This window comes from Camelus bactrianus, chromosome 13 (assembly GCF_048773025.1).
Source record: "Camelus bactrianus isolate YW-2024 breed Bactrian camel chromosome 13, ASM4877302v1, whole genome shotgun sequence".
In the NCBI taxonomy this organism is placed as follows: Eukaryota; Metazoa; Chordata; class Mammalia; order Artiodactyla; family Camelidae; genus Camelus; species Camelus bactrianus.
The window spans coordinates 66801675-66827599 of NC_133551.1; the positions used below are offsets into that span (position 1 = coordinate 66801675).

The 25925-nt window shown below is 53.5% G+C and overlaps 1 protein-coding gene across 2 annotated transcripts in view; it reads left to right on the plus strand.

Moving 5' to 3' along the window:
• Positions 1-5193: 5193 nt before the first annotated feature.
• IFFO2 (intermediate filament family orphan 2) overlaps positions 5194-25925 on the plus strand; it is a 46627-nt gene continuing 25895 nt past the window's right edge. Inside the window, exon 1 of one of the 2 annotated variants that reach the window (XM_074377297.1) lies at positions 5194-6201. In XM_074377297.1, the coding sequence (XP_074233398.1) occupies positions 5543-6201 (659 nt within the window). In that variant the 5' untranslated portion in view covers positions 5194-5542. The remainder of the gene's footprint in view (positions 6202-25925) is intronic. The other variant, XM_010957764.3, reaches the window with a different exon arrangement.

Genomic DNA, 25925 nt, shown 5'->3' on the forward strand with positions numbered 1-25925 from the left:
GACACTCTGGTGCTCTGACGACAGTGATACCCACGCCCTTTTCGAGGAAGGCGAACTCACCCAGAATAATTGTTGAGGCAACAGGCAGCTTAAGCTGCCTGTAAGCCTGGAGGTGCCCAGGAGGGATGAGGCCGGGCAACGTGCCGCAGCTCCCGGGACAGGCAAGAGTTGCCCTTTCTGCCAGCTTTTTTTTTTTTTTTTGTGAGATGGGACAGCTCAAGCATTTGCCTGTGCCATTTAAAGGATTAATTTTCACCTGTAGCATCATGTGAGGCTAGCAGCCGCTCCCTCTCCTCTGTGCCGTCATGTTTTACTGCTCTCTTTTATTTCACCATGAAGACACCTGATGGGAATGTTCTAGAAACTGCCGCCTGGGGGTGGGGGTGGGGGATGCAGGGAGGAGAGCACTCCTGGCAGCAGGACTGGACTCAGATGCCAAGGCAGCCCCTGGATGTGGGATCATTGGAGAGGCTTATTTTTACCCCCTACTTCTTTAGACATTGGTGGGCTTTTTGCACAGGCATAAGCAAAAAGAACAAAAAAATTATGGTGATAAAAGCTAATACTCATTGCGCACTTACTGCACACTGACTTTACATGCATTAGCTCATTTAACCCTTACAAAATCACCCTTTGGTGTCAATATTCTTATTAGTCCTATTTCCAGATGAGGAACTAAAGTGCAGAAAAGTAAATAAGGTAATGAAAAATTCAAGTATTAAAACTGAAAAAGAGACTGTCAATAGAAAGGAATGACTTACCGATGCTGCAATGTGGATGAACCTCAAACACGTGATGCTGAATGAGAGAGGCCAGGCATGAGAGATCACATGCTGTGTCATTCCATTTATATGAAATGTCCAGAAAAGGCAAATCTATAGAGACAGAAAGTAATTAGTGGTTGCCTGGGGCAAGAGGTGGAAACAGGGAGAAACAGTAAATGGCATGAGAGATGAAATATTCTAAAACTAATTTATAGCGATAGTTGTGCAACTTGGTTAACGTCCTAAAAACCGTTGAAATGAGTGGATTATATGATATGTAAAACATGTCTCCATAAAGCTATAAAGCAAAGAAATACAGTTAAAATGTGAAAATCTGACATTTACTGAACATCCATTATGTATTTTACAGGAATTATTTCCAGTGCCAACAACTCATTCACTTGTTTATCTGGATGCATCTTTGTTAAGCACCTACTATGTGCCAGGCATCATGCCGGGATATGGGGGTATAGTGGTGAACTCAACCGGGTTCTGGTTCAAGATCCCTGCCCTGATGGGAACTGTGGTCCAGCGTGTGTTGGGGAGGTAGGATGGGGCAAGGGTGGAGATGCAGATGAAAACGCCAGCAATGACGAGTGCACCTGCGTCTGTCATGGGGTAGCCGTGGTGTTGGCATAGCCTAGAGGAAGCACCCCCACCCAGACCCGGTCATGCTGGGAACGCAGAGAAGCTTTTGTGCATGAGGCTGGGGGTAGTTACTAGGTGAAAGGGCACGGGGGTAGGGTGGGGAAAATGAAAGTTGTTTGTCCATTCGTTCATTCTTCCTTCATCCTCTGTTCATTCATTCAGCAACTGTTTATTGAGAGCCTGTCATGAGCCCAGCACTTTGACGGGACAGGCAGGGTGGCTGTGACAGAGGCAGAGGGTATGAGAAGGGCCTCGTGGGTGAAGTCATGCCCATTTCATGGATGAGGAAATGGAGCCCCAGGGAGATGAAGTGACTTGCCAGGTTACACTGCTGGAGCAGAGATACAAACTTACGCCAACTTTGATTCAAAAGCCCATCTCTGGAAACATTTTCCCTTCTTGCCTCCAAGAAGAGGCCAGGCAGCTCAGACATACCACTGTGATTTTGAAGGTCGTGAGTAGGTATCCTGCTAAGAAAATCCATCCTCGATCAGTGGGTGGGGGCTGGCATCCCTTCTGGGGACATTCCCAAGTCTGTTGGGATGACCCTTCCCTGCCACCCAGTGAGGATCCACCTGTAGTCCCTTTGGATGATGAGTGGCGGAGGTGATAGTAACCAGGACTGAGGGAAAGGGACTTTTGACTTCACTGTCTGTTCAGCTTGGTAGGACTGATCATTGGACAGGGAGTGGGGCCAGAATTCTAGACCAGGCTTTGCCACTAATTATCTGGGCACCCTGGGACCAGTCCCTACCCGTCCCTGGGCCTCCATTCTTTTGTTTCTAGGATGCAAGCACTGAGCTTGCTGCTCTCTGAGCGCTCTCTGTCTGACATTGATGACCAGGACTTCTGGCCACAGAAATTTCAGGAGCTGTATAGGCCGGAAGTGGGGTGATCAACACATCCTGGTTTGCCTGGAACTTTCTGGGTTTCAGCACTGAAAGTCCCACATCAAGGGAAGCCCCTCGGTCCTGGGCACATGAAGACAGTTGGTTACCCTAGCTGCAAGGACTTTAGATCAGCTTCCCTTCTCATTTTGCCCACAAAGAGCAAGACACAAAGCATCTCGCTTTTGCTCCTCTGTGACCACAGAACTATTTTCTAGCCATTTTGTTTGTATAAATCATGTTTCTGTGACTCAGTTGAAAAGCTCTTCAAGTCCAAGTCCCACTTCCTCGGTCTCCTTTAGCTCTCCTGGTCCTGCTTAGCCATCTCCTTCAGGTCAGACTTCTGTCCTCTGAACCCCCTCCCATGTCCCAGGATAGTCTGTTTCATTGTCTGTCTGCATTAGCTCCCTGGGCCTCCCTGCGATCTTGCATTGCTCATGGCTGTTTCCCTGCCATTAGGGCAGGGTCTGTGCTGAAGCAGGTGCTCAGTTAATGATCTTGGAATGTCTGGATCTCTCCAGGCCCAGGACGAGGCTAGGCGCCAACCCCTGCCCCTCCAAGAGGCCTTCACACCCCAATTCCAGGGCAATGCTGTTGGCAGGACAGATCCTGCCGAGAAAAGGCTGCAGGGAACCACTCCCCAGGTGTGGCTTCTTAACCCTTTCTGTGGGTTAAGGTCCCTTGGGCATCTGGAGAAGCCTGTGGACACATTTCATAACAATTTCTTAAAAATTACATTCGGATAACAATGGAAACAATTTTACTAAAATATTATCAAAATATTGAAAAAACTTGTGATATAGTAACATGTGCTTCTTTATTAATACATTAAATAAGATTGAGTGGTGAGTCTAACATGATCTTAATTTCAGAGTTGGGGCAGCTTAAATGATACTTTGAGGTATCTATAGAAACTGAAGGTGATGTGAAAATACCTGTGATTTCTATTAGTGACCAAATCACAGGGACTTCTACTTGTTGCCTGCATTCATGATCAAGGGAAAGGCTAAATACCATTTATAGACTTTAATAAAAATAAAGATGTAACTTTTGTCCATCCCAGTGTCATGGACTTCTCAGAAGTCTATCCTCAGCCCCCTTGGGGATCCATGAACTCCTGCTTTAAGGCAAAGGGTTTTGATTTCTTAGGTAAGATTAAGCAAGAAAATCACCAAGAGGAGAACAAAGAGTACAGTGCAGTGACCCCATCGGGTTGGGTTAAGCAGAGAAAGGTTTCAAGACAGGTGAGTTTCCGTGCTGAGTGTTGCTAAGGTGAGCCCAGGAGCTGGGGCTGAGGGAAGGAAACACGGGGAGGATTTGCTCTTGTGATTGAATCAAAACAGCCGACTAACATCAGAACTACGACCTCACCCCAGAGCATCCCCATGTTTCCTTTGTGTCTCTTCTGTCACTGAGAACACCAAGCCATTGTCCCTGTAAGACAGGGTACTGGCCCTCAAACTTCCACACAAAGAGACAGAATAAACACAAAAATTAATAACAAGACAAAAATTAAATTGCAATTCAAAAAATGCAGCCGGAAGAAACTGGAACATGCCACATATTTGGTTAAGCACACACAGTGCAAGCCGCAGGCGTTCAAAGGTTGGGGGTCACCTCTCCTCTGAGAGTTGTGGTGAGGATCAAAAGGGGAAATGAACAAGAGGCCGGGGGTGTCAGAAGGCCAGTTAGAGCATGTGCTTTGGGATGGCTTGCTGCTCCTCTGGGCTCAGTGACCTCCATAAAAATGGAGATAACAATGACAGTACCCGATATATACTCAGTAATGGGGGCTATGATTACCATTCAAAAAATAACGATCCATGTTTGCAAACTGGTTTAAGAGACATAAGGAGACTGGAGAACTTCGTTTTTAGGATAGTAGATCCGAAAACAGAATTGCATGAATGAAGGAATGAGTGAATGAATGAATGCGTCCTCGGGCTGGCTCCGCCTTCGAGACCTGTTCTGCCCTCATGCTGCCCCCTCAGCTGTTCGAAGAAATGGACCTCTAGCAGCATCTCAGCATATGAGTGTGCGCTGGTGGGGAGGTGGTCATTCGGGGCCGGGGAGCCGCAGCAGCCCAGTCTGAGCTTGCGGGTGTCACATTCCGGGAGGGTCTTCGCTCAGCCTCCCCACTAGCATCCCCACCATCCGCGCTGCGCATCCTTGGGCCCGAGGACCAGCGAGCTTGGCATTGCCCAGGCTGATTTGGGGACGACAAGACCCGCAGTTAGAGGCGGGGGCAAGCGGTCGAGGAGCCCTCCAGGGTCCACCGCGTGGGGGACGTGCCGGCGGAAGCGCTGCCTTATCCTGGGAAGGTCGATCTAGGCCGCCCCAGGCTGGAGTGGGGGTGGGGTGCGGATGCACCTTCGGATGCTCTGATCCCCCCAGCCTTTCCAGGACGAGGTCTCCCTCACCCCGTGGGAATTTGGGGTCAGGGGACTTGGAGTGGGCTGGGAGAGAAGCGGAGCCTCCTTGTCAGAGGACGTGGGGGAGGGGGCTCCCTAAAGGGGGAAACAAGCGCTGCCGAGGCTGCCGGTCCCTTTAAGAGGCCGGGCTGGCTCTGCGGCGGTTCCACCTAACCGCGTGTCTGGTGCAGCTCTGCAGTCCTCATCCCGGGGCAAAGAATCGGAGCCGGACTGGGCGGCAGGACCTGGCGCAGGAGAGGGAGTGGCTCAAGCGGGAGCTGGGAGGAGCCAGAGCTGCAGACAGCAGGTCCACCGAGCAGAGAAAGCGGGGAGCCAGGGTGTGGGAGGAGCCAAGGGGCCGTGGGCTGGGCCGGGCGCTGCGGGCCTCGAGGGCGGGGCCTAGAGCTGCTGGAGCGCCGCAGAGGAAGGCGCGGTGGGCGGGGCGAGGATGGGGGCGGGGCCTGTGTCTGCAGTGGGCGGGGCCCGCCGCAGAGGGGCAGTGCCGGCGGAGAGTCCTCTACGCGCGGCTGCCGCGGCGCTTCCACAGCGTCTCTGACAGCCCCGGCGCCGGGACCCGCGACCCTCGCTACCTCGCGCCAGCCTCCGCGGCCTCCACCGCGGCCCGAGTCCATCCCTCGCCTCGGCGACCACATCCGGGGGCGGTCCGACTCGCCGTCGCCGCGGAGGCTGCATCTGGCGCGCATCTGGAACCACCCGGCCGGCCGCGCTGGAGCCCGCGCCCGCCCTGGCCCGGCCGCGCCGGGAGCCCTGCCCGGAGCTGGAGCCGCACCTGGAGCCGCGGGCCCGGGGCCCTGAGCCGCGCAGCCGGCGCATGGTGAATTCGCTGCTATTCGGGGAGATGGCCTTGGCCTTCGGCTGCCCGCCGAGTGGCGGCGGCGGCGGGAGCTGCCCCGGCGGGGGCGGCGGCGGCGGGGCCGGGCCAGGGCCATCTCCGGTGACGGCGGCGCTGCGGGATGACCTGGGCTCCAACATCCACCTCCTGAAGGGGCTCAACGTGCGTTTCCGCTGCTTCCTGGCCAAGGTGCACGAGCTGGAGCGGCGCAACCGGCTGCTGGAGAAGCAGCTGGAGCAGCAGCAGAGTGAGCGCGATCGGCGACTGCGCTACAAGACCTTCTCCCGCGAGCAGGCCGTGCAGACCGGGCCGGATCTGCTGCGGCCACCCGCGCCCGGCGGCGGGCACGGCATCGGCGCGGCGGCCGGCGCCAACGCCAACGCCGTGGCCCTGGGCGGCCTGCCTCCCGGCGGCGGCTCGCACCCGCAGCACTACGGCCGCCTGCCCGGGACCATCTGGAGCTACACGCAGGTGCGGCGCACGGGTGGTGGCGGCGTGGAGACCGTGCAGGGCCCCGGCGTGTCTTGGGTGCACCCCGACGGCGTGGGCGTGCAGATCGACACCATCACGCCCGAGATCCGCGCGCTCTACAACGTGCTGGCCAAGGTGAAACGCGAGCGCGACGAGTACAAGCGAAGGTGAGTGGGGGGCCGCCCCTCCCCCCCGCACTCCTGGGGAGAGGGCGTCCAGGTCCTGGCGACCGTGGAATGTATGCGTTCGGGAGAGGCCGGGGGAGGCCAGCTGATCCTAGCAGGTGGGCTAGAAGCTGTGTGTGCAGAGCGCCCTACACACGCTTGGAGAACTCAGTTATCCAGTTCCAAGAATGGGGGCGGGCGATGACTACGGTGGGGGACACCTCCATCCGTCATTGGACCAGGCACATTGTTTTCTAGGTGACATAATGACCATCGGTGTAAGTCTTTTATGTGATCTCATCCATCCTCAGGGCAACACAGAGCGTGCAGCATTCTTAACCTCTTTTGTGTATAAGAAAACCTAGGCACAGAGATGCAAGTGACTTGCCTGAGGCCGCTTGGCTAATAGGTGGTGAAGTCAGGATCTGAACTGGTGACTTTAACTACTCCTGGCCAGTCTGTCTTCCAGCTTCGGTATTTTCCTAAGGATGTAGTAGGTGGGCTCCCCTCCCTCAGTGCGTAAAAAGAAATAACTCTTAACTAACCCACTGGCTCTTTGTTCTTTGAGTTAAATGAGACGGTATGTTTGAAAATGAATGGGTATGTCCGCCGGGAACAAAGTCTGCTGTGTTGCTCCAGCTCTCTAAGGTCCAGTTGGCTGGGATGGATAACCAGCCCTACAACAGACTGGCCACAAGCTTTTAAAAACACCCTCCATCACCCCTCTTCTTCCCACTCTCCAATTCTCATGGTTTTTTGGGTCCCAACAATCTGAGCCCTAAAGGCCGACAGGAGGAGATAACCTTGGGCTGGTAGCTGGGCACTGAATGGACCAGGACCACCATCTCTGGCTGGAGTGTGGCGCGGACTCCCTGCTAAACTGGCTAGCACATTCCTGCCTAGCCCAGATTCCCCAGCTGGGAAACTGACATTGCTTCCTGCCTGCAGTCTGGCTGACGGTATTGTCTGCTCGACTTTCCGATAAAGAGGAGAGGGGTCTGTTTCTAGTATCTCAAGCTTGGATGGGGGCAGGGCCCTCTGCTGTGACCAAGCATAAGCAACTCTGCACTGGATGCTGTGGCTCTGAACTCCTGGGCTTAGAGGATGCCCTGAGAAGGCTCTTTCCTTCTACTCCTTGAGTCCTGGTGCTCACATAAGCACAGAGAGCTGGGCATGCGTCTCCTTCCTTTTCTGCTCCTGGGCAGGCTGGCCACTGGGCAGGACTCAAGTGCCAGCTCTGGCACCTGCCAGTGAGAACCACCGGCTGAACCACTTGGAAGCCTGTTTGCTTATCAGAGAAATGGGAATAATAAAGGCCACCCACAGTTGGATAAGGGGAGAGTAGACCCGTGATACTTTTTGGAGGGTGTAAAGTAATCAAAAGTGATGTTATTAAAGATGATAGGCTCTTTGTCAGGCTGTCAGGGAGCAGATGCCTGGAGTCTTAGGCCTTTCATGCAGGGCCTGGCTTCCTAGGGGTAGGTCTTAGACCCCGCTGGGAGACTACTCTTCTCTGTTGATTCTCTCTTGAGGACTTGAGAATGGCCTGATGCCTGGTCATGGGGAGGCCACCTCTCTGCCCCTCGTGGGCAGCTTCCTTGAGGTGGGGCAGAGAAAGAGGCACTTGCTCTCGATGGTGAAACTCGGAGGGATGGGCCCTCCTGTCTGCCACTGTTGACTGTGTCGTCATGCCCCAAGCTCGCGCTGTGTTTGTTTTATTGTGTGTGTGCTTTTTGGACCTGGCTGCTAAGGAGATGGAAAAACCGTGCCCAGTCTTTAGAGGGAGATGGGTTGGCATTGAGCAATGCCCGGTTCCAGTTGCACCCAGGGTGTGGGGTGTGATGTCAGCTCTGGCGCTGGCCTGGAATGAGATGGGTGCTGCTGAGACAGGTGGAGTGTGGGTGTCTCTCTTCCCGCCCTTCTGAGGTGTCTGTGCCCCTTGTCTTCTCCCACTTTTTGTGTGAACTGGGGAGACGCATCTTTTCTGCAGTTGATTCAGGACTCAAGTTAGAGTTTTCCAAAGCAAATATACTACCCTTTTTAAGCCTCAGTTTCCCTATCTGTCAAGTGAGAGGAGGGTGGACTAGAACGCCCTGAAGGCAGAACCAAATGTGGAACTGTCATCTGTAATCCCAGTTCTAAGTGTCAGTGGATCAGAATAGCCCCATCAGCCACATTGATTGGATTTAGAATAGGTAACTGTTCTATATTTGAGCCTATAATCTAAATGTATACAAGTAACGTTCTGTTTTTACTTGTTTCTCTATTTGGGCTTCTCATAAGAATTTTCTTCTGGGAGGAGGGAAGGCATATGGTCAACTTTTTGAAAAGTTTAAAAGCCACTGGGCTAGATAACCTCAAAGGCTCTATCAGCCTTGACAATATATAAATCTGAGCTCCCAGACGGCTCCTGATCTGTTCATAGGAGAGTGAGACCAAGGTGGTTGCCTGGGCTCTTGGCCCCTGAAGGCTTCAGACCCTTCCAGGATGTCTAGCATGGAGCCCTAAGCAGCAACCAACAGAAGGAGCATGTGCTAGCAAAGGAAACTTCCAGGGTTTCCTCTGGTCTACCTGGAGGAACTTGCAGCCTTGGAGATCCTCACTTTGCTTCCCCAAAGGGCAACCCGGGATGTGTAGCTCAGTGGTCTCCAACTGGGGACTTTTTGGTTTTCATCTCCCTGAACTGTGGCTATATTCATGTACCACCATCTACATTATTACTTACATAGAATATATTAAACAGCTTTATTGAGGTATAATTTGCATATCATAAAATTCTCCCATTCTACGTGTCCAATTCAATAAATTTTAGTCAATCCACAGTGTTGTGCAACTATCACCACAATCCAGTTTTAGAACGCTTGCATCATCTCGAAAACATCCTTCATGCCCATTTGCAGTTAATCCCCATTCCCACCCCAGACCAGGCAAACACTGATCTGCTTTCTCTTTCTATAAATTTGCCTTTTCTGGACATTTCATATAGATGGAATCAGACAATATGTTGTCTTTTGTGTCTGGCTTTTTTCACTTAGATAATGTTGGTAAGGTTTGTCCACGCTTGTATCAGCAGTATGTTCCTTTATAATGCTGAGTAATATTCCACTATATGAATAGACCACATTTTGTTTTTCTGTTTACATACGCAGTCAATAAAACATCAATTTAAAAAGTCACCCACGTACCACCTCACATCATCTCATGTGCTGTCAGTGGTACAGGAGCCCCGATTTGGAAACACCAGCCCAAGCCAAAGCCCCTGGCCCTGCACACTCCAGCTTTGATTTCCCCTTGGTCCAATCAGCTCTGAGCTCTTTCCCATGAGGGAAATGTGGTCACTGAAACTGTAGCCGATGAGGTTGTCAAGCGTTGATTTGGAAACCAAAACAAACATCTCTACCCTGTCACCACCCAGTGTCACTGAAATATCCTGTTCTGAGTTTGCAAGTTTGGGGGCCTTTCCCTGGGAGATTCCTGCTGAATCTATCTGAACTTTAGATAAACAGCGAGTTTTTTGAATTTGCATCCTAGAGACCCAGACTCAGGTCTGGCTCTGCCATTAGGCACTGTGTGACCTCGGGCTAACTGCTGCCCTCTCTGAGCCTTAGGTCCTCCACCTATACACAGCGGGCTTCCTTTAGATGATCCCTCTCAGCTCACTACGAATCGGTCTGTGACTTGGAGAGGCCCTGGTCAGGGCTGTGCTTTCTGCCTCCTGGGATGACAGTGTGGCCTTTCTCTGTTCTGGGCCTCCCCTTCTCCTGCCTCAGGCCGAGTGTGGTTTGGAATCAGCTGGTTTTGTCCCCACCCCTTGCAAGTTGCTGGGTGTCTGTGCCCCTGACTCAAGTCAACCTGAAAGTCTTGGTTTGTTTTCCCTGGAACTTCGTTTAAGAGCCAGGAGGGCCCACAGTGATCGTTTAGCTTGGCGGTTTTCAAGTAGGCTCTTTGAGGCCCAGAGCAGTGTGCTTTGGGGCAATTCTGGGGACGGGGGAGGGCGGAGCATGACGGATTTGGCCCACACCAAACAGCAGCTCCATTTTCATGACTCTCAGATTGATATTCTGAGGGAGATTCAATTAGAAAACAGGGTTCTACAGTTTAGAAGAAAAGAAAGAAAGAAATTGCTGATTCAGCTGAATACTTTCACTTTAGAGATGGGGAAACCGAGGCCCAGAGGGAGCTGATCTACAAAGCTGAGCTGGGTAGGACTTCTGCCTGCCATTGAGAGCTTTTCTCACTGCTCCAAGGTGTTGCCTGCATCATCTGCCTTCCTTTGGGGACTCGGCAGAATTCTTTCCACCTTTGTGTGTGTCTGCCTTTAAGCATTTTTTAAAAAGCTACTTTCAGGGATGGGAGGGACTTTTGTCACAGCTATTTCTGATCATGAGCCGGAAGGGGCTGAGCCGTTGGCCCGAATGGAGGACTCCAAAAAGGGTTGGTGGGGGAGCCAGCTGGAGTGTCCCCTGCCTTTTCCCATCACGCCCTGGGAGGCCCTTAAGCAGGTGGGTGCTGGCCCCTGAGTGCCCCAAAGCCACAAGACTGCTCCGGAAAGCTGCTTTGTTCCCTGCCACTTCCATTCTTTCTGAAGCTAGTGTTGATATGGATTCTTTATTTCTGATTTTCCTGGGAGGCTGCCTGGGTTGGTGGAAAAAGGGTTTGAATCCCAGCTCTGCCGCTCTCTGTGTGACTCTGGGCAATTGCTTGGCCTCTCTGAGCTGCCTGAGCCACTGCTTTCTGTAAAAGAGGGAGAATAACATTGCTCTTCTAGGGATGGGGAAGAAGTAAATGAGCTCATGTGTTAAGGCACCTAGGGCTTGTAGGCTCCCCGAAGAACCCCCACCCCAGCACAATGCCCCCCCCACCCACGATGTCTGCTCCTTTCATTTACAAGGATTTCTCAGCACAGCGCTGGACTGCCCAACACATCCATTTCAGGACACGTTGCCGCTTTCTGTCCCGTGGATGGCGCCAGAGATGGTGCTGGGGGCGGAGGGAGAAAGGGCTGCTTCTTTGTCCAGCATCTAAGGAGGCTGTTCTTCCTAGTCTTAGTGGTTGATTTGTGCCTCCGGAAATCTCTGGCCACCCCCTGCCCTTTCCCCTAACCTCCTTTAAAAGAAACACACAACCGCCCCCCTCCATCTAGCTCCTCAGTATTCCAAAGTCTCTTGGCTAGACTGGCAGGCTCTTTGGGGACGCATTGGGGAGGGATTTTCCGAGCCTCAAGCTAGAGGGAGGGGAATGAGGTCCCAGAAAAGAAAAGGAAGCAGGAAACAGGGAGACAGCTGACGCTGAAGATTCCTTCTCCCAGGAATGTGAGGCGGGGCTTTTGCCTTGGCCACCGGATGCGAGGCCCCTGGGCCCCCACTAGCATGTGCGCGCGCGCGCACGCGCACGCGCGAGCACACACACACACACACACACACACACACACACACACACAATCGCATGCACATGCGCACTCAGGCTCTCTCGCCAAGCCCATGCCCACATCCCCACACGTGTCACTGTTTGAAGGACATAGAAGGGTAGACCCAGAACATGAACACATCCTTTGCTGCTAGGAGGTGTGGGGCCTTCCAGGGAATTGATTTAAACTGTGCCATGTATCAGTGATACCGGCGCCTGTGGACTTTGCATGGGGAGTCCTGGCTTTTGATCCCGTTGATGAGATGCAGCCGGGCTGGCCCTCTATTTAGTTCCCATGTCATTAGAGGCTGGAGGCCTGGGACAGGGAAGAAGGCAGCCCTGTTGTCCCCTGTGCTCAGGAGCAGGATGTGTTGCTCTTCCCTGACGGTCTTCCGTTGGGCATTCCTGAGCATCCACTACCTCGCCCATCACAGCCCCCTACACCCTGAATCATAATTGACTAGTATGTGTCTGCTCCCTCCACTGACCGTAAGCCCTGCGGGGGGCCGCCTCCGGTCTGTCTTCTTTGTCATGTACTCGCAGAGGCCAGCCAGGGCCTGGCCAGAGTCCATGCTGAGCCAGTACTTGTGCAGTGAGGAGGGCTCTGTGGCTGGCTGCTGCGTGCTGGTAGGCCCCAGTGGGGCAGGGTTGACACTGATGACCCCCACACATGGGCTCTACACCTGGAGACTTGCAGCTGGTGGAGGGAGCAGTCTGGACTTGGAGTCAGGAGATACATGCTCCCATCCCGACACATCAGTTCAACAAGTCTGAATGAACACAGGTCTCCTGGTGCCAGATGCTGGATCCCTAGCTCAGAAGTTAAAAGCTGAGCAAGCTTAGGCTAGTCGCTTTGCCTCTCTGGGTCTCAGTTTCCTCATCTGGAAAAGGGGGATGCTGAGATCTGTGTCCCGACATTGTGGGAGCAGTTAATGGGCTCACAGAGCTACAGCATTTTGTAGATGGTGAAGTTACAAGAGTTACACGGCCAGATTTCACAGGGCAAAAGGGTGAGTGCTCTAAGAGGTAAGCAATGCTGGCCGGCTTTGTGAGGTGGACAGAAGTCAAGAATCAGTCTAGGAGCTGGAGGGAGGGTGGTCCATGACCTGGCTGGCAGCAGCTGGGGGTTGTGCAGCCTCTGTTCATGGCTGGCCGTGAAGTGCTTAGAAGACCCCAGGCCAGGTGGGAGGCTGGTGAAGATTTCTGGTGCTACTGCCTGCCTGCCAAACAGGGCAGTGCCCTCCCACTCTCAGCCCCTCCGTGGGCACCTGTGCTTGGCTTCCTGGGCAGGATGTGGTTTCCTTATCTAGTTCGTGGTACAGGAGTAGTTGTCACCCAGTTTAAGCTGGCACATGCTTCTGGTTCCCTTGAGGGCCTGTGGCCTGGCCGAGCCCCCTGGGGTGTGGCAGGGGGGCAGCTAGAGCCCTGTGGAGTCTGGGTTGTGGTCCTGGCTTGCCTGTGGTGTGATCTGAGCTTCCTGCTGCCCACCTGGGAATGGGGAAGGTGGGAAGACAGACTTACTCAGTGCCCTAGGAAGTTGCTTGTCCCTGTAACTTTATGTGTGATTTGGATTCTGTGTATGCTGCTTAATCTCTTGCACCTTAATGTGTTGCCCTGTAAAATGGGGGTAAGATTTCTCATGAGTTCTGCTTCACAGGGTTGATGTAAAAATCGTTTGAGATAGTGGAGAGTGAAAACATTTGAAAAAAGGTTTAAAAATAGTCATAGTGACTTAATAGCCACTGTTAATTGAGTACCTACTATGTACTAAGCTCTGTGATGACTTCTTTAAATAAATGAGATTTAATTATTAGAGCAATCCTGAGAGGTGGGAAATCGATTCTGCTCATTTTACAGATGAGAGGTTCAGAAAGGTGAAGAAATCTGCCCCAGATCTTGCAATGAGTCCATCAAATTGGCTAAAGAAATAAAATAAGAAATTAAAAATCATGGAGGGAAATACTGTTATCAACAAAACAAACAGAAAGACTTGAAAACCAGTGAAATGAAAGTTTCAGAAATAAAAAATATATAGCTTTTGAAATGACCAACTCAATAGATATGTTACACAACACACTACACATAGCTGGAGAGAAATACTGAGCTAGAAAAATGGTCTCCTGGGTCTCCAGACTCCGAGTCCAGTGCTCTTCCCAGGGGAGGTGCAGGCTGGCCTTGCCTCATGCCGCCTGAGGGCTGGTGAAGGCTGGCACAGGGTGGAGGAGGCGGGCGGGAGGAAGGCTGAGGTGTGGGTCTCCCCCGGTGCCTGTCACAATATTGCTGCGGTGGTGGCAGAACAGGAGGTGGCTGCTGTGCAGGGAAGACTTCCTGCTGTGACTTTACGGTGATTGTTTCTTGGGAAGCCAGTGAATCACTGGCAGCGGGAGGCAAATGAGCCTCCTGAGCCACCATAGAGGGTGGTCCAGCCCCCCTGCTCTTTGAAGACTGGACTCTGGGTGAGGGGAGTTGCTAGGTTGGCACCCCTACCTAGCTGGTGGGCCTGGCAGGGGAAGGGATGGCAAGCAGGGAACACGAATTATTACTGAGGCTCAGAGAGGAAAATTAACGCTCTGAGTCACACAGCAAAAGCTAGGGCTGGATGTGGGTCTCAGACTCGAAGTTTTAATGCTTCTTCTGTCCCACCCAGCACCTACATGCTCCCAGGGCAGTGTCAGGGGTTCTCACCACCTGATGACAAGCTGGAGAGAGCAGAGGGCATTCTGATGGCTGGAGGGAAGCTGGCCTCCACCCTGGGCCCATGCCTTCCTAACTTTTGCTTTCAGTTGGTGGCGTGAACTTTGCCAACAGTACAGGGAACTTATTACAGTCACGCCGTGCCTCTCATTGGGGAAGAGGAGACTCCTGGGTGTGGGTGTCTGAGAAGCCAAGGTGCCCTTCTCTGGACAGTGGCTGGACACCACCTTGTGCCAGGCCCCACGCTGGACACTGGGGTGAAGCAGACACAGCCCCTGCCCTCAGGAGCCCAGAGTCTGGGGACGGAGGCAAATGTGACAATGCCATGTGACAAGTACCTGCCCAAGTAATGCCTGTGCAGACTACGGGCACAATAAGTATTAATTAGTTAATTAAAAAATCTTTATATACCATTTACTGTTTGCCAGGCTCCATTCAAAGCAGTTTACCAACATTTAATTCATGCCATCTCGTAATAACCTTATGAGTTGGGTACTATCATTAGCCCATTTTAGGGATGCTGAAACTGAGCCTTTGAGACATTGAAGGAAGCCTGGTCAAGACAGGAAGCAGCAAGCCAGGATTCAAACCCAGGAAGTCAGGCTCCAGATCCAACCTTGCATTCTATGTGGTTGGTCCCCAGGAAGGGGCATGTCCGTTGCAAGCAGCTTTCCTGCTCTGAGCCTCAGTTTTCCCTTTTGTGAAATGGGGGTAATAAATCTGACTCCCATGGAGCCATTTGGAAGATTAAATGAAGTGCACGGAAGTGTTTTATAAACTGTTGAGTGCAGTGCCCGGAGTGACTAAGTGATCGGAAGCTCTAGGCCCCACTCACACTGCTGTTACTTCTGCCCATGCGACCTGGGGCTACTCAAAGTTCCATGAGATGTCTTGTCCTCCCCTTGCCTTTATAGTCACGTCTCCCCGGGATCCCAGGACAAGCGGGGATGGGGTTGCTGGACAGAAACCTGTGAAACTAGCTAGTCAGCTCAGAGCAGAGTGTTTGTGTGGAACTTGGAAAGTGGGAAGAGAGGAATCCAAGAGTGTGCCTACAACCTATCAGCTCTGTGACCTTGAGAAAGTCCTCTCTTCCTTATCTGCAAAATGGAGATGGGTAGACATAGTACACGGGTAGCCCTGGACCCTGGCCCGGCAGAGCTGGGCGGGGCCTGTCTCCGAGCTGTCTCCGAGATGCTTGCTCAGCGCGCTCTGGCCTGTGTGCGCTGACTTCGGGATGTGCAGTTGAACCCAGCTCCCCCCCCCCACCCCGCTCATCTGCCACCCGATGGAGAGACACCCCCGCAGTAGAGACACTGCCTCCCACCCTCTTAATTGGCCATTTTTATTACTTGGGTTATTTAAGAAGGTTCTTGGCTCGCTGCCCCCTGTTTGCCGTCTAGGGGGAGGGAAAGAGCTGCTGGTCTAAGTGGACCTTGGGAAATTCCCTGGCGGACAGGCTCCTCTTTGGGCAGGGTTGGGACATCTTCCCAGGGCCCATCGGCACCCCCTTTTTACCCTGGCCTGCCTTGGTAATGGGCAGAAGGCCATCTAGGGGCAGGGGAGGGGGCAGGTAGAGACTGAGACTGTAATAAATTGGGGAAAGCTTGTTGCGAAGTCAGAAAACAGGACCAGAGAGAGCGCCTTGGAGCACTGGGTGCAACCCTGGAGGGAACCCTGTAGTGCTCTGAATCCAGGGATTCTGGAAGGTACCTGAGCCAGCTTAGGGCCAGTCAAGGAAGGCTTCCTGGAGGAGGCATCACTTGAGTTGTATTTTGAAGGTCCAGTAAGAGTGGAAGAGAAGAGGAAGGGGTGCTCCAGGTAGAGAGAATAGCTTGTGCAAAGGCCTGGAGGTGAGACTGCCGTGCTGGTGCACAGCCTGCTCCCAGGCCCAGGCTGGAGTCTGGACACAGCCAGTGCCTGACTCACCTGCTCTTTCTTCTCCCTCTCGGCCCTTCCCTTTCCCCTCCCTCCCTCCCTCCTCGGGGCCTTCTTGGCTCTCTGTTCTGATTTGCTGCCTCTTATCCTATCTCCTCACTTTTTCCCTTCTTTCTTGTTTTGGTCTCTGTTCCCTGTGGCTGGCTCTCTCACCCCTGCCCTGTCCCCCATCAGAAGCAGGGGACGGTGGTGAAAGGGTGCTGTCTCCCATCCCTCTGCCCAGTGCCAGGCTTCAGTAGGGGATTCTTTGCCGCTCGGGCTTTGTGGGCCCGTGTGTGAGCATTTGTCTGGGAGCCTCTGTCTAGCCCTGTAGACTTGGAGCTCCCGCGGGTCAGGACCCTACCTCTGTCACCCCAGACCCCTTGTACTGCAGGGGGCTGGGGTCTTGACGTCATCGTGGTGGGCAGGGGAAGTTGCCTGGTAAGAGAGAGAGCTTCCAGGTTAGAGGTCAATGCCAGGGCTTCCCTGGCCCCATCAAGATCTGGGGTTAGGATTCGGCATGCATAGGGGACTGGGGCTGGGGAGGGTAGGCTGCTCATCTCGCCTCTCCCATTGGACCATCCTGCCTGCCCCTTCTCCCTCACAGCTGTGACGTCCTCTTCACTCCCGGTGTGCCCAGAGGGTTTGAGGCTCTCTCTGAGGTCAGTTAATCCATCCCCTGCTTCCAGGTGACATCATTCTCTGTCATTCCAGATGAGTAGATGTGCCTGGTGTCCTTTGAAGAAGACCTTCTAAGAGTTTCTCCGTCAGTGTTTTGTATTTTTCTCTCTACCTGCATTCACATACCCATGACCATTTTACAGATGAGAAAACTGAGGCCCAGAGAAGGAGAGTTAACTCCCTTGATGTCACACAGCAGAGGAGGGGAGGGAACCCAGATCCCCTAAATAGGGTTCCTTTGAAACCCTTGGCCTAAGAGATTATTCTGGAGGCTGTAGTCCTTTAAGAAGGGGTTTGGAAAACTCCCAGAGGCCAGGGGACTTAGATTGAAGAGGCCTTGGAGCCTGTCAAGGGGAGCCCATGGAGACTGAGCACTGGCCCTTGACCAGACATCCGGGTCCTCGGTGCCACAGAGGAGGCTCTCTGGGCCTACAAAAGAGACATCTGAGGTCGCCTTGGGTCACTTCCCTGGCCTCAGCCTGGCACTGGGGCCTTGGGGTGTTGACTGACTAACTGACCTACCATCTTCTTCTGCCAGCCCTGGGTCAGCTGGGTCTTTTTTCTGTGCCCAGGTTCCCTCTTGCATAAAATGGGATAATGAGACCCACAGAGTTGCTGATAGGCCTCGCCCAGTGAGGGCCATTCCCATCCCCTTTCCTCTGGGGTGAGCCCTGGAGTTGGAGGTCTGAGAACTTTGCCCACAGGGAGGAGTTGGGTGAACTGTAAAGGCTGATCCCCTGGTTCCCACAAAGACCTTGTTTCCTGAGTCCCCATTCCAGGGCTGTGGCCTGACAAATAATATGTTGGGATTTATCTAGTTTTATATGGAAAGTCTTAATATGACATCGCAACTGGTTTGACATTTGCCTTTAAAGAAAATACTGACACTGAAAAAATCAGGACTTTTCCAAGCTGGGAAAACGAGGCCGGAACTCACCAAGCTACTGACGGAGCCAGGATTAATCTACTGCCACGTTCAGGGGAGCCTCAACTCCTAGGTTGTCCCTTAAGGCATAATCTATCCACAGGGAGTTTAAAAAGAAATTGTTCACTCTTCTTTGGTTGCATTGATGGCTTGATCAGGGCCTTCACTTGGGTGGGAGCTCTGACCCTGGTGTGAGACTCCCTGGTTTGCATCACCACCCCGAGCCTCAGTTCTCTCATCTGTAAAATGGGAATGACAACCTTCGCTCACAGGTTGCAGCAAGGATGCAGTGAGAGAGTGCACGCTGAGTGCTCAGTGTGGTGCTAGCCCCGGAGCTATTATCACTCTGTCCCTTCTATCCCAGCCTGGCCCTCCTCAGCCGCTGGGCCTCCATACAGTGAGAACTGCCTATTCCTTCCCCCTTCCGGCTGCAGAGTGGCCATTGTGTTTGGAGCACTTCCTTTCCCCAGCAAAGCCGCCTGCTTGGCCAGTGAGGAGGAGGTTACATCCCTTCTTGTCCCTAGCAGACTGTCAGCGCAGGGTCACCGGTAGGGCAAGACCTAGCATTCGAGGCTGTGGCCAGCACAGTGTGTCGCCTGGAGCCTGTGGCTTCCAGTGGCCTGGTTGGAGAGTGGTCCTGAATGGAGAGTTTCTCTTTATCCCTGCCTCCCTGGGGTTGGGGGGACCTCTAAGTCCCAGCATCCTTGTGTGGATACGGAGGCAGCCACAGGAGGTCACATCCCTGGCCTGAGGTCTCACCGTGAGACAGGGGCAGAACTGAGATTCGAACCTAAGTCTGGTGGACTCTTCCAGGTGTCTCTTGCCACACTTGGCAGGCTCAGTATCCCAGGCTAAGGAATGGGCTGCACGTTCCAGGCCCTGGTCCTTGGGCTGAGATACAGGGGTTCAAGTCCTGTCGTGCCCCCTGGCAGTCAGCAGGGCAGCTGTTTTTCCTTCTGGGTCTCTGTCGGGCCATGGGAGAACGGCTTCCAGGGTCCTGTACAGCCCACAGACTGTCTGTGCAAGGCCTTGTGGGTGAAGCGCTTGCTCCCAGACCTTGGCAGAGGGGTGATGTCGAAGGCCGTCTTGGCATTGTTTTTCAGGGTTGACGTCAGGGCAGCTGGTTTAGGGTTTCATCTCTGAGACAAAGGCTGCTTTGTACCTTCTGCTCGGTTTAACTACAGACACATCACCCCCACCCAAGGTGGGAAACAAGGTGAAAGGGATTGCAGGACCCAAGCAGAGAAGCCTCCGAGGCTTGGCGCCCCCTCAGCTCCTCCAGGAATGAAGTCAGGATCTCATAACCCCATAATACTCATCTCCCTGCTTCTCAAGGGAGCACATCCCATGTGCCCAATGCAGCGCAGAACATCACAGACCTGTTCTCTTGAACCTCACGATACTCTTGAAGGGTAGCTGTGGTTATCCCCACTGTAGAGATGAGGAAACTGAGTCTTGGCAGGTGAAATGACTTGTTACTTGTCATAGCTGGAAAGTGGTAGAGCTGGTATGTGAACTTGGGTCTTAAAAGATCCTCCCTGGGTTCCACTGCTGCTGAGTCTCATTTCAAACCCAGCCTTGGGAGGATGCTTCAGGAAGGGGAGGCGCCCTGGGGGAAGGCTGGAGCAGAAAAGTTTTGTGGCTTTGGGAATGTTGCATATATAAGTATTGTATGTAGGTGTGTACACATCTGTGTACAAGTTAGAGAAGGGGGTTGGATGCTGGAGGGTCACAGGAAGGTGATTCCAGGAGGCCTTGTGGGTAAGTGGAAGGAATCATTCCAGGGGACACCTCGGATGCTGTGCTTTTCTTTTTCAGGACTTACCCCACTTGATCATTCATTCATCATCCATTCATCTATCCATCCATCTATCTCCCCCCATCCATCCATCCATCCATCCACCCATCTATCCATCCATCCATCCATTCATCCATCCATCTATCCATCCATCCATCCATCCATCCATCCATCCATCCATCCATCCATCCATTTTCAAGGCCCCTCTGCTTGGCCCTATGATTGGGCCTGGGGAATGGTGCTGCATGAACTTGAAAGGCAGACGCCTGTCCCTAGCGAGCTCGCCTAATGACTATTAAATCAAAGCTGCAAGAGTCCTTAGAGATACTCAGTTTCTACCCCAACACACACTTTTCAGAGAGATAGTGACTTGCTGAAGTCCCAACAAGTTGGCAGCAGACCTAGGACTCAGAACCAGGTCCGCGGACCCCAGCCCATGTCCTCCCACCTCTCCTGTGCTGCCAGCTGCCTCCGGTCCTGGCTGACAGCCTTCCCGCCCAGCCCTTCCCTCCTTGGCTCTTTTGGTGTGTTTTGGGGCTTTTCTGGAGCCCTCTGCAGCCTCTGTCCCAGGGGATTTCCAGAGATACTGCTTGGACCAGCGTGCAGGCCCCAGACCGGAGTCGAGCCTGGCTGTGCTCCACCCTGAGGTGACACCATTGTCCATTTGGAAAGTCAGTTTGGCTGGGCACCTGAGAGCAGAGAATCTGAGGCCTTCTTTGCTTGTGGACACCAGCTTGCTGTCCCCAGAGGGGCTCCAGAGGTCATCAGTTCCTCCCTTGCCTTGAGGGTGGGACCTTTGCAAATCCCACATAAAGATTTTACTGTCTTCAAGGGCATTCCAGAGCCTTGTAGATGTGCCTTCTAGTGTCCTTGTCACCTTTTCTGTTGGGAGATGCGTACTGGTCTCTAGCCATGATCCCATATGCTGCATTTCCCCTTGTTTAGCCTCCCACAGGGTAGGGGAATGGGTGGAGCTCAACTGCTGGGTGAAGACTCTTTCCAAGTTCTCAAGGCAGCACCAGTCCTCCTCTGAACCCCAGAAGCTTACCTTCTTCCTGCCCGGGGTCCCTCTTGACTCATGCACGCTCCTTGAGACGTGTAGAAAGGATCTGCCCAGGCGGTCTAGGATTCCACAAGTTCCCGGGGACAGGGGCACATTCCTTCTCCCAGAGCCATGGAGCCCTCTGAGTGGGAAGTGGCCCTGGGGCCCAGGGATCACCCAGGCCCCACCTTTCCTGATGGGGAAACTGAGGCCCAGAGAGATTGAGCAGCCTGCCTGCAGCCATTCAGCCAGCCTGGTGGAGTTGGGTCTCCTCCTTCACAGGGCAGTGCTGATGCTGGCGTTCGGGCAGGGGAGTGGCTTTTCTAGCCTGATAGAAGTAGCCGGTGGCCTTCGGACCTGGCAGTCCCTGCCCCAGATGGGTGTCCTGGAAATAAGGCAGCTGGCCCCACATGGCTCCACAGGGTTCCCGGGCCAGGAACCAGCACCCTCCCTGCTCACCCTCTGGGTTGGCAGATTCCAGGCCTGCCCTCGGAGCTGAGTGCTGACACCTCCTCCACACCCACCTGTCCCATGGTCCCTCTCACTCCACCTCCTCCCTGGCTCCCTTTTGGCCCCTGGGAGGCCCCTCACCTCCAAGGGTGGAGGGCAGGAGACCTGAGTGTATAACAGTGATTAAGTGGCCAGGGGGACCCTGACTTCTGTGGCTGGGGCAGGAAGAGGTTAAGCAGCTCTGCCTGCTGGGGCAGGACTCCCAGCCAGTGTTCTGGCCCCTCAGGCCAACCAGGCCATCTGGCTTGGCAGACGTCACACTAAGTTCCATCTGTCCCAAGGCAAAGTCACCAGGAGGAGGCCGCCTGCTGCCTTTGTGGGCCTGCTGGGGTGGGCGTGGACTGGCCGTCTGTCCCTAGGAGGCCAGGCTAGTTGGGAAGGGGCCCTCCGCTGGCAGGCTGCCCAGGGGGTGGCTGGCTGAGGGAGAGCCTGAGCTCCCAGGGCTGGGCAGAGCTTCCCTGTGCAGATGGGGCCCGAGACATCCTGGGACGCGGGCAAAACAAGCCTCGCACCCAGGCCCTGTGAGCTGCTCTGCCCTGTGGCTCCACCCACAAGCTCATTCAGTCATTCATCCAGTGTATAAATACCAGTTCAGGGCCTGCATGTGCTGGGTACTTGTAGATTCGGATGCTAGACAGTGCCTCAGTCTCAGTATGGGGGAGAGGGACCCAGGGAATGAAGCATCCAAGGGCAGAATGGCACATCTTGACCAAGCCCAGGACCCTGGACCCTAGAACAACCCCCGCACCCCCAGCAGCTGGGACTGGGTCCTGCTTGCTAAGATGAGCAAAATAACATTAGATGCTTGGTGATCGTGATCTTGTATAATCTTCACAACCCAAGGAGGTAGGTACTATTGTCGCCCCCATTTTACAGATGAGGTAAATGAGGCTCAGAGAGGTCAAGTCACTTACCGGGCCACCAGCTGGGGCATGGCTGAGTCTGTCTCTCTGATGCCAAAGTGTTTTGAGATAAGAGGCAGCAGGACTGCGTGTGTGGCCTCACCCCTTCCTGCAGGCCACTCCTCGTTCCTTTTCTTGGACCATCTCCTTTTGGCTTCTGGCTGAGTCCAGGGATTGTGTGGCTGAAGGACCAAGTCTCAGTGGGGAGAGAAGCCTTAATTGGGTTTGAGTTAGAAGGGAATCTCTGCTGGCCCCTTGTCAGGGCTGGGGTTGGTGACCCTCTGCCTCACCCTGGGCTGGGCACCTCGCAGGATGCGGGCAGCTTGGAGGACTGGAGGATCTCCAGTGTCTGCAGGACAACCTGCCCATCTGAGAGCCCTGGGGGCTGGGCCAGGCCTTGGAGACCCTCACTTCCAAAGCTATACTGGCAGCCCGGGGTGAGGCCTCTGCACATCACTCTTATAGTTTGGAGGTGATTCACTTGGAGTCCATCCTGACCCCTGGGAGACGGAGGTCCACACTCCCTGACCTTCTCCCTCCCTGACCTTCTCCCTCCCTCTAAGAGGCCACCTGGCACAGAGAAGGGAGCATCAGCTTTTGGATCAGAGAGACCCGTGTTCTATTCCAGTATCTGCTGCTTTATTAAGGTGAGCAGAGGCAGGCAAGTCTGGTGATTATGAGTTTGAACTCTGGAGCCAGACTGCCTAGATTTAAGTCCTGGTTCCACTACTTCTGAGCCCTGGGACCTTGTACAAATTGCTTCACTTCCCTGGACCTCAATTTCCTCACCTGTAAAATGGGCATAATAATAGTACCTACCTCGCTCATAAGGCTGTGGTGAGGATTAAATGAGTTAGTAACACTGTCACCTAACACTTCTTGTTAACTGTTATGATCATGTGACCTGGACAAGTCACCTTACCTCTGTGAGTTTCCCCACCAGCAGAATTGGGGTGAGGTAACCAGTAAGGTGCTCTGCCAGGGGCATTACTGTCACAGAAGGTTCTCTGGGAGTCTGCTGTTTTTGACTTCTCTCTCCTTGGAGAGGTGTGCCCAAACCCCTTCAATGGAGGGAGGAATGCTGTGCGTGTATGTGTGTGTATTGGGGGTGTCCTGGTGCCCTCCCCACTGGTTCACATCAAGTTGAACGTCGGGATTGCAATACGATGAGAGGCTGGTGTTAAGTAATGTGTCTGTCCCCTGGAGCTGCGTGCAGTCACTAATCCCTCTGGGTGCGGGCGATCGCAGTCTCATTACCTGTCCCTGCTGTGCCTGCAGCCTTCCCGGCTGGTTATGACAATTACAGCGCTGCACCTGCCCGCAGTGCCTGCCACAACCCATCCCCTGTGGCACGAGCCCCACATGTAATTGGTTCCCTGGGTCCTGGTCACTCTTCCCTCCTTCCTTCCTGGTGGTGGCTTGGGTCGGTCTTCTCCCCTTACCAGGAAGCACACAGGCTCTGGGTTCCAGTCCTTGCTCTGCCCCTGCCTGCCTGTGTGACCTTGGGCCCGTCACTTCACCCCCCTGAGCTTTGGGCCCATTGCAAATGGCCTGGACTTCTGAGCATACCCTTCTAAGGTTTCGGGTCCATGTTCTGTTTTGTTTTTGTTTTCTTTTTTTTAATTAAAAATTTTTTTTTATTATACCTGGAGCCTGTTTGTGCTTGCCAATCCTCATTTAATCCAGGACTGGGATGGGGGATGGTCACCCCCATTTCACAGATGAAGAGACTGAGGCCTGGAGAGGTGACTCAAGGCTACAGGGCCTGGGTTTAAACCCAGAATGGGGTGTGTACCAACTCCTGCCTGGTGTGCACCAACTCCTGCCTGGTGTGCTCTGCTTGGCTGCCGACCCCTCGTGGGTCCAGGCACGCTCGGCTCGGAGTGAGTGACGTGGCTTTGCTGGGAAGGCTACGTTGAGGGCAGGCCCACACTGCCTTGCATTCACCTGTGGGGCGGCACGGTCGCTTGAAATAAACAACAGAGAGACCCAAAGTGCACATTAGGTTTCCAAAATAGCCTTGCGAGTCGCTGTTTTTCCCTCAAAGCTGTAAACATTTCCTTGGGCGGGGCTCCCCCAGCTTCCTGGGCACAGACCCCCCTGGGCCTCCTGCTTCTTGGCCTGGGTCCCCAGACCCCCTCCTGGCCTCTGGACTTGAACAAGAGATGGAGCCCTGGAGGCTGAGAGCTGCTGACTCAGCAACCCCAGGGATGGGGGTTGGGTGGAGGGTCTCTTGGGGCTCAGCCAGGCCTGGGGAGAGAGGCTAAGTCCTGGGGATGGAGAGCTGTGACCACTGACCTGCCCATCATCTGCCCTGTGAGAGGTAGGCCCAGGTATCAAGGTGACAGAAGAGGATTGTTGGAGGAGAGTGGAAGATCTGGAAGGAACTGTGGAGGTTGTCTGGGGAAACCGAGGCTGACAGGGAGGAGGGGGCAGGGAGGCGGAGGTCATGTCTAAGTTCAAGGACACAGAGTGAGCTGGTGCTGCGCTCACTCCAGACTGAGTCTCCTAAGGAAGTCTTGTAGGTGATACTCGATGGGCCCTTTAGCCAGCAAACATTGATTTGGTGCCTGCTGTGTACCCGGCTCCATGATGGGCTCTGGGGTTGCAGCTGGGAGCCAGAGATGGGCCTCCTTTTTTGCAAGGGCTGAGTTAAGTGGGGGAGGCCAACAGGTGAACAGATAAACTCAGTAGCAAGTAACCAGCATTTGGAGTACAGAAGAGGGGCACTTGACCCTGACCAAGGAGCCAGGGAAGGCTTCCTGGGGGAGGGGGTATAAAAGCTGAGTCCTGAAGTTGGCATAAGATTAGGAGAGAGAAATGACCAAGAAGGCGTGTAGAGGGAGCCTTCCAGGCAGAGTGTAGAGCACGTGCAAAGGCCTGGGGGTGTGGTGCCGCTTGGCACACCTGGGGCTGGAGGTGACGTGGGTGATGCTGTCTTGCCTTGCTACGCCCTAGCACGTGGCCACTTGCTCCAGGGCTCATCACACACCAGGTGGGAACTTCTACCCTTTTGGAAGAGAGATGACAGGGCCCACTTCTCAAATGAGCTGAGCTCCCAGCCCTTGCTCCTTGGGGAAGGCAGAGTGCCACCCCACTAAGGGTGAGGAAGGACAGTATTTATGGTGGGGTCTTCCTCCACCCAAGGGAGAGGCAGCTCTTGGACTAATGGGGAAACCAAGGCACTCGCTGCTGAGCTGGGGTGAGGACCCAGGGACCCTGCTTTTCCTTGGCTGGGCATCTGCCGAGTCCCGAGAGAGTGCGGGCTCGTCACAAATGACACTTTCGAGGGACACAGAAGCTTTTCTACATCCAAAATCTTGACCCAGCAACCCACTCCATGGAGATAACAGGACAAATATGCAAATATGTGTGTACCAAGATGCTCTTTGCTGTGTTGATTAGATTGCAAGGATGCGGGAATGGCAGCGCAGGACCCATCATATTAGTGATGCCGCAGCCCCCTGCTGTATCACCTGCTCGGAAGGATGCTCGCCGTATGTTGTTCAGTGGGAAGAGCACACTTGAAGACCACACGTGGTCTGATCCCGTTTTTACTATTAAAAGATCTCATAAGAGGAAAAAAAATCTCATAAAAAAGCATTGGGAAGGTTTGTGTAGCCAATTTTAGCAGAAATTCTCTTGTATGCAGGATTGTGGGTTTTTAATTTTTTTATTTGTTTGGCTTACCTGATTTTTGTCTATTTTTTGTGTGATCACTGTAAAATATTCATGCCACTTAAAACAAGAGGAAAACAAGCAGGTATTTTTGTCTTTTTAAAAATGTAAGTGGCTTTGATTTTTTTTGATTAGATGATACATTACATGATTCAAAATTAGAAAGCCGGAGAAGAA